The sequence below is a fragment of the Xenopus tropicalis genome, chromosome 1 (assembly GCF_000004195.4).
Source record: "Xenopus tropicalis strain Nigerian chromosome 1, UCB_Xtro_10.0, whole genome shotgun sequence".
In the NCBI taxonomy this organism is placed as follows: domain Eukaryota; kingdom Metazoa; phylum Chordata; class Amphibia; order Anura; family Pipidae; genus Xenopus; species Xenopus tropicalis.
In genome coordinates, this window is record NC_030677.2 from 66,060,231 (window position 1) to 66,069,195 (window position 8,965).

General features: G+C 35.2%; 1 protein-coding gene across 1 annotated transcript; it reads left to right on the forward strand.

The window, feature by feature from the left end:
* Positions 1 to 734: 734 nt before the first annotated feature.
* On the forward strand, positions 735 to 8,696 carry il21 (interleukin 21). Its single transcript, NM_001127059.1, has 5 exons — positions 735 to 872; positions 1,003 to 1,038; positions 6,040 to 6,180; positions 8,046 to 8,123; positions 8,661 to 8,696. Exons 1-5 carry the CDS (start codon positions 735 to 737, stop codon positions 8,694 to 8,696), a joined length of 429 nt encoding a protein of 142 aa, NP_001120531.1.
* Positions 8,697 to 8,965: the final 269 nt, after the last annotated feature.

Genomic DNA, 8,965 nt, shown 5'->3' on the forward strand with positions numbered 1-8,965 from the left:
CTGAGTGATGAAAATCAAATTTGCTTCTACAAAAAAGTGCACCATCTGGAAAGCAATATTGGGTACTTTAAATTTTCTCTCAAATTAATTTAAGGTACTTTGGTCACATGACTTGGGTCCCCAGTTAAAGATTAAAGATTCATCACAGGAGCCGGCGCAAACATTTTTTTTAAAGAAACATGCAATATGTTTTTTTCATCCCCAGAAAATAAATCTGAATGTTTAATTACAATTTAATTACATCCAACAAATCTGTTGCTGCTTGGCTGTTTATTGTTGCCTATAGTATTTCCTATTATACAAAAACAACAGGACTTACATTTACATTTTGCCAGTGCAAATCTGAAACAAACAGAAGTTGCATATTCAGATAGGGATACATAAGTATTGTTTGCTTAAAACCAGTGCTGAAATTGCTGCACTGTCACTCTAAAACACTCATATCTCATTGTCTATAGTAAGCATTAGAATTCACATGTGTTTCTGCCTATTGGGCAGAATTTGAAATCAATCTGCCCCACCCACCGCCCACATATATGCACATACGTACACCTTGCCAGTGGAAAAGAAAAAATCATTACTCATTCATCCATTCTACAAAGCTTTCCATGCGAAATGGGAGGGATTTTCAATTTTGGTGATACCAAATAAATAGGTATGTTGAGGATCTCGACTCATTCAAAACATTTTGTAGGCTTCTAACTTGGCTAATCTGCAAAACCAATACAAACACAATGGCCAACGTCTTACTGTGGTGCTTGCTTGCCTGTTCTTGCTGTATCCTTATAGATGCAAAGTTGCCTTCCATCGAAAGGTGTAGAGAAATCAAGAAGGGCATTGAAGAATGGATCATAAAACAAGCAAATAAAACAGTAAGTATATATGTTTTATATGTATTATATACATGTATATTATTTCTTACATTAAGGAATGAAGCTGTAAGCAGTTGTTTTAATTTTTTTGAATAAAATGTAACAAATATCTGTTGTTCTATTTCTACAGCATCCAAGCTTCCTTCATACTCCAGTTGATGTGACGGTAAGGCTTTAAACTATTTTGTGCTTTTACACTGCTACTTCTCACTGTCTGAATAGTGATGGGAGGAGGCGCTGTCAGCCATAGAAGTGACAGTGCCACTAAATATTGCTGTGTTTAATAATATTCATATAATATTTATTGTGTACACTCTTTTGAGCAACATTACATATATTAAACCTTTTACTAGTTGGCTGTCCTCCTGGAAGAAGTAATTTGGATATCTGGTACCCTATTATTTACCTTATTAGTACAATGTTTGTGTGAGTCACAATCAGAGATGAAAGTACTCACCCACGTCCATTGGTAAACAGATTTCTAAGGCGTTAATAACAAGTCAGAGGTTACTGTCCATCATATTATGGTTTCTGCTCTTCAAGAAGTTTATGAGAAGCACAATGACTGCATGGTTTTGCTTCTTCTCATATTCTTCATATTCTTCATTTATAATGCAACAAACAGTGATTACAGTTAGGGCTCGCACTATTGCTTTGATTAACTGGATTTATTTTTGTAAAATTATTAATCAAAGAAGAGTGATTGGTGTTGCTTGTACAAATACAGGACCTGTTATCCGGAATGCTTAGAACCTGGGGATTTCCGGATAAGGAATGTAATTTGGATTGCCAATAGTATTGTTTTGCTTCCAATTAGGATTAGTTATATCTTAGTTGGGGTCAAGTACAAGTTACAGTTTTATTATTACATACAAAAAGAAAGGAAATCATTTATAAAAATTTTAATTATTTTCCTTATTTCCTAAATTATGTCTCTGCAAACTTAAGTTGGGGAAACAAATCCATTGCAAAAAAGTATTTAAAATACATTAAATAGAAAAAGAAACAGAGGCACGAACGTAAGGCGCACAGAGCGACTAACTAAAAATAGAATCAATAAAAGCAAATTGCAAAAAAGAAATCTTACCTTGTTGAGGGCAATTCACCCAAGGTCAAATAAAATGCTGCAAGGACAATCCCAGCTCCATTATAAATTGTTTGCATCATTAGGAAAGTTATTTGAGATATTAAAAATGTAAATATAGACCAAAACAGAAATGGGTGCCATGATTAAAGAATTTTTTCAAAGACGCACTGTTGATAAAGAGACCACAAACACTTAATATGAGCGAGGCAGATTTTTTTTTTCTTCTGCTTGAAAAAGTGCTGCATGTCAGAGTGAAAATGTTCAAATAGGATGTTAGCGGCTTACACAGACCACAAGGCATGAAACTAGTGATGAAACTACTGAGGTGGGGGATATACTTCATGGTAAAACATGTTTGTTTAGTTACAATGCCTTGCAAAGAAGTAGGAACTTAGGTCGAGATGTAGAGAAAACTAATTAAATGGATAGATTTATGGAGGGCAAGAAACTCTGAAAATGATGCTAATAATATTTTTCTATGTGGAAGGTATTTCTAGCATATTTTTTTCCTATAGATCTAGCTAGAATAATGACTAACATGCATTTGTGTAATAACTGTACCTGCTATGGTGCGAGAAGACTTGTTTGTCTAGATATGACTGTTTTGCTGTGAGATTTTCATCTATAGGGCATCTTTCTCATGCTAGTAGATTCTGCATCATTGCCAGACCTTAATGATAGTTAAAGGGAAAGTATCAATGCTTTTATAAAGGTCTCGTAATGCACCAGTACAGTACAGTAAAATACATACAGCCAACTGAACTAGCAGTGGGAGTGATAACTATACTAAAACAAATAGCACCATAGCCAGTCTTATGAGATACATATTAATAACCAATTAGAATATAGTTATACATTGATATGTATATGAATCTTCTCCATGTGGTTCCTTATCTATTACAAGTGCTTACTGTCAGTTATATCCAGCAACATTTATCCTCAGATTACAGCTATGCATTTAATTTGTTGATTAAGCTTTAGTCAGTCAACAGTATGAGCTGTGCACTGCTGCGTCAGCTGAACTTTTATCGGTGACTCATGAGTGTTACTTCATTTAAGCCCAATATAAAACCTATAGTAAACAATATAGCTGCTACTTCGGAATATGAAATATCAAATGTATATTCACATATAAGTATTATTAATGGCACTGGGAAAATATTTACATGCTTTGGAGCAGTGATCACCAACCAGTGGCTCGGGGGCAACATGTTGCTCACCAACCCATTGGATGTTGCTCCACGTGTCTCCAAAGCAGGTGCTTATTGTTGAATTCCAAAATGTACTGTCTCCTGTAGGATGACAGTGTGCATAGAGTCTACCAACTAGCCAATCACAGCCCTTATTTGGCACCCCCATTAACCTTTGATGCTTGTCTTCTTCCCCAAGTCTTGTTTACATTTGCCTGTGGCTCACTAGTAAAAAAGGTTGGGGCCCCCTGCTTTAGAGGTATGGGCTCTATTATCTGGAAACTATTATCTTCAAGCACCCAATATGGCACCGCCATATTCTTTGTTTATGACTGTAATGAGACAGATTTGTTTACTTGAAAGTGGAAATAGAAATTCACGTGCCAAACTTGGCACATTTTTAGTCAGATTATCTTGTTTTTCTTGTTTGGTCAGCGAAAGTTCTATTGATGACAAAACTAAGCATGACTAACCAAAATCAAAACTGACAGCGCTAGACCCCTTACAACTCCACACATTTTAAGTGACTGAAAACAAGATACATTGCAGATATAAACCCTATTCAGCAATACTGATGGTGAAAGAAATTCACCTTTGTCTTTCAACTTTGTCTACTAAAAAATATATGAAATTGTTGAAAAAGTGTTGCTTCTTATATCATTATACATCATCAGAATTAAAAGGATAGTTAGCCATAAAAGTCATGTTAATATGAAAGTGATATTCCAGGGCATCTTATGATTGTTGTTCTAATTCTTAATATATTTTGATCCATATTTCTTTCTATCCCGTTTCTCTCTAGCTTTACATTGACCCTAGCAAACAGAATGATGTAGATCCTACATGTATATTGTCCACATGTTTCCTCTTATATATATTTATATATTTGTATATGTTTCTTTGCACTTATTATCCCCCTTTAGTAAATGAGTTAATTGCTCTTTTACAATACCTTTCCAAAGAATCATTGAGTGCTTTGCTATTTATACAAACACATAATGTTGTAAATCTACAACTCCTAGCATCCTGGGATGCAATTTAACCTAGCAACCAGGCAGTGGCTTGAAAGAGAGACAGGAATATGGAGTAATACTTTTTTGGCTGTGAGGTCATTTAAAAGCAGGAAAGAGACAGAAAAGGAAGGCAAATAATTCAAAAAACTATACAAAAAAAATGAAGACCAAGTGAAAAGTTGGTAAGAACAAGCCATATTATAACATACTAAAAATTAACCTGAATGTGAACCACCCCTTTATGCAGCTAAAGTGTAAAAAACTGTCGTTGCGGTATCAGATTCTAATGTAATATTATGTATGAATATTTCTCATACAATCAGAAACAAAACATAATTTGCTGCTTCAAGGGAAAAGTAAATCATGATGCACAAATTTTCCATTTCATTTACTGAAACATTACAATAACAGGTTCTGTGGTTAGAAGAATGTTTCAGTTACAGATTTCTAATCGTCCAGTTGGGCTTTAGAGGATATGAAGAATATGAAACACTTTTGTTTGTTGGTTTTACATGCAGGAGAGCTGTTTTTGAATAGAAGCACATATTTCTTATTGAGGGATTGCTCAATACTGAATAAGGGACTCCAAATATTACCTTTGTATGTTGCCTTTAAACGAGATAGCTGTTTTCTGATGCATATATAATCATAATTTAACCCTTTATAACAAACTGAAATTCAAAGCCCCTATGTAAGAAGTGAACTCTCATAAACACTGCTTGTTTAGTGTACTGTATGTTGACTTTTCCATGTCCCCTTTAGCTCATCGTTACACCTCTTATCTGTTTTTAGATTCCTATGGTCCCCATCTCAATTACTTGTGTCGACATTCTGTTTCAAATTGTTTTGAGAATTACAGATCTTATGAGCTCAATTAATGCTTCGAAAACAACATTATCAGAATATTTAGTGCTGTAACCAACATAACAATAATTTCAGACAATTCCCAAAGAGCAATAAATAGGTACACTTTTACCTGATCACAAACATAATCATTGTGGTTGGAAGTTTGGGTGAACTATATATGGATGTTATACTTTGTTGTTCATATTTTCTGATAGTTTCACTACAGTTTTCCCCTTATGGTGTGACTGAAACTGTCAAAAAATACAGATCAGTGATGTCACACACAGTAAGTGAACACGGGAGGGAGCATTACTTAGCGTTACAGCAGAACATGTGAATTGGTTCCACCTGCCATAGCAAACTGAAACAGGAAATGTGATCATTCAACTGAAGATGGTATTCACAGTGACGCACATTCTGCAAGTAGAATAAGGCATTTCAAATAAATATGGAAACTGTGGATCGGAAACATAAACAAAGTTTTTATCATGTGTTTATAAATGGACATCTTATACTAATTATATCATTACATAACAATACTTTTGCACACTACATTGAACAACATGAGTTTTCCCTTTTTAGCTAAATGTTGCTGGGAACATGTCGGCTTTAGGTTATTTCCTAGATTTTTTTATGTAAAAATAACACGTAGGTGCTACCTGCCAAGGTCAAGCAATTCAAACATCAAAAATCACCTGGAATCTGTTTTCAAAAATAGTAACTCAACTAAACAAAATTTAGTCAAGATATTTAACAGCAAAAAATATCATTGTAGTAACTATAAACATGTCAAGTTTCAGAAGAGTTTTCAAGCTACTGAGTAGACAAAGATCTACAAATGTCCACTGGTTTCCTGTAGGACTGAAGCAAATGCAGAGCAAAACCACACTTCATCTAAGGAAATGAACTATTTGTTTCTTCACTCTCTCACTATTACTGCGTCTTGCCATCATTTTGCAGAACCTCAGTATATAAACTGTCAATTTATATATTATTTGTATTGAACTACTTTCTCTTTTTTTCACATTAAGGCTGAGTGCTGGGAGTCTGCCCTGAATTGTTTTCGATACGAGACATCCCATTTAAAAGAAGCCAATGGACAGAAAGAGGAAGACTTTAAGAGGAATATTAGGAAAGTTTATCTGAAGAGGATGCACACTCCTGAGAATAAAGTAAGAATATTTAGGTTTGAAGCTATTTTAAACATGGGTAGCACTGTGATATTTGTACATTCAGCAGGAATTATTTGTGGCATTATGTTGTAGTAGCATCTAAATATTTTGTGTTTGGATTACTAATTAGGAGCAGAGCATAAAGGGCTGATGGACCTTTAGAGCATTTAGTGAAATGCATTCGACTTGGCTAGGTTTAACTCTCTATTGCCTTCTCAGGGCACATAAACATGGCAGATGCTAGAAGTTAATATTATGCAAGACATTTCCCCTTGCTCAGTGTGCAAACACGAAAACCTTAATATTTTGCCTGAATTTTGTGGCACATTTGTATCATGCTATGGCAGGAAATGATAACATAAACCCATATGTGCAATGTAAAAGGACATGAAAATGATAAAAGATGTCAGATTACATGATGTTTAATAATGTGCCAAGCATAATAAAATTCAAGATATTCTTATAGGAGGGGTCATTGCAAGGTAACAAGGAACTGACACCAAAATCAAAACCAACTTCCTAAGATCTATCTTAGGCACTAAGCTGGGCCCCATGGTAGTTAACATTTACAGAAAGCATCTAGCATCAACCACATAATAGCTCATAGTCATTTCAATATTATAACAGTTGTGTATGGGTGCTCTCTCTTTATTACCATAGCATGTTATATGGGACTGTTACACATTGTGCACATTGAGGATGGTGGCCGATACAATTAAAGGACATGTAAAGCCTGCATTTTTCTACAAAGTATATAAATTAGGCACATTTCCCCCACCCAAAAGGCATAATTTGTACTGCATATATTCTCTCCCTTTTCTAGGGCCATCACATTTTCCTAAAACAAATAGCAGCTTTCACCCAGGGGCCATTTTCCCTCTGACATCATCAGTGATATTTACATCTGCAAACAGCACGTGTGCACTGTAATGTTCATGCAGTGAAGAATGTAGGCTTACACAGGCAGAACTTACTTTGATAAAAAGTTCTGCTTGGATTAAGTACTGTAATGATTAAGTTGAGCTAAGAAACAAAATATCAGCAGAGTTTCTATGGGAACTAGCAATGCCATCTCTTCATTGGCTGCTAGACTGGGGGGTGTGTTTAGCAACCTGAGCTGAGAACAACTGAGCATGCCCAGTAGCCCACAGCCAAAGCAAACTCCTGAGGGAGGGGGCCGGGTGGGTTAGAGGAGGAGAAGGAATCCCAAGTGCAGCCTTGAGCAACCAGAGTGGCAGGTGTTAAAGAAATAAAGATTTCAAAGAGGCCGTTCACTGATTTTGTATTTACATTAGAACATCATATTCAACGCCACTTAAACCTAGCAATCAGATAGCATGGCAGTTTAAACTGAACAATATAAAAGTTTTCTGTTGCAAATTTTGGTGGTGTTTGCTATTTTCTGTATGGAGAAAGGGCAAATATTTTAATGTGCTGCTCACTTCCTGTTGAAAATATTGTAAACTGCCACAACAGGAAGCAGGATGGAGTGAGAAACATATGAGAAATAGCTTTCACCAGCCTAATAGAAATACAAGAACATTATATTCTTAGCTTAATAAATCTTCATGGTATGCTTTTTCATTTACTGGAACTTTTTACCAACCCGATTACAATGGGGTCACGTATGCTAAAATTGAACCTGTTTCTGAATGACATCTTCTGAAACCCATAACCAACCACAAATAATGTATTGTTACCTTCGTAGTATCAGTTGCATGGGGCAAATAAATAATCCTGAGATGGCTGTAATGTTTGTGTGTACAACCCTGCTTTGGTAGTGTTTGATTCAGGTGGTAGGGAGAGTGATACATGTATTGCCACATTACAGCGCAAACAGTAATCAAATCTTTTCTTCTTTCAAGGGTTGTCCGATTTGTACTAAATATCCAACACAGAAACCAGGGGATTTTCTGGAAAGCATGCTATTGCTTTTGCAGCAGGTAAGCCTAAAATACAGGCATATGATTCATGATCAGAAAAGCTCCAAATTATGGAACGGCCATTTCCCAAAGACTCCATTTTAATCAAATAATTACAAATTTAAAAAATTATTTCCTTGATCCCAACTAAAATGTAGTTAATTATTATTGGAGGCAAAACAATCCAATTGGGTTTAATTAATGTTTAAATGATTTTTAGTAGAATCAAGGAATGGTGATCCAAACTATAAAAAAGATCCTTTATCCAGAATACCCCAGGTCCCAAGCAATAGGTCCCATACCTATTACTATTCTGTATAGAAAGAGGATAGCAACTCAATCTTTTGGGACTCACTATTTTGTTTAAAAGTCCTTTTCACACAATGTAACTGTCCTGTAACAGGAAATGCTTAATACAAAGTTTACAACCTACTAATAATTCTTCTAAATTAACTTTAAAGCAGCCTTTTCTCCAGGGTTTTATAGCTGCAATTTACCATGACCTGAAAATATCTCAGAATTAAAATAAATAATGTATTTTTATTTTATCTATTTCAGATTATAGCTGATTATCCAACACAGACATCAGGCTGAAAACGGATCTTCCCTGCCTTAGTTTTGGCATGCATGCATTCAAAAAATATCTGCACATGTACAACAAACTACAAATGAACCATTTTCCCTCTCACCATAAGCACTGACATAAGGAATTCTCAGGAATACTGATCCATCTTTGGCTATATGAAGTATTAGAAACTTGGGTTCACTTGGAAGGGTTGAACTTGATGGACTTTGGTCTTTTTTCAACCCAACTTAACTATGTAACGATGTAACTATCCATCGCATCACATTTTTCTTTGCTT

Bases quoted from the DNA above. Each gene is read 5' to 3' on its own strand.
- il21 (NM_001127059.1), top strand. From the start codon at position 735: ATGGCCAACGTCTTACTGTGGTGCTTGCTTGCCTGTTCTTGCTGTATC. The intron at 6,181-8,045 runs GTAAGAATATTT...TCTTCTTTCAAG, and splicing joins TGCACACTCCTGAGAATAAA to GGTTGTCCGATTTGTACTAA. The intron at 8,124-8,660 runs GTAAGCCTAAAA...TATCTATTTCAG, and splicing joins TGCTATTGCTTTTGCAGCAG to ATTATAGCTGATTATCCAAC.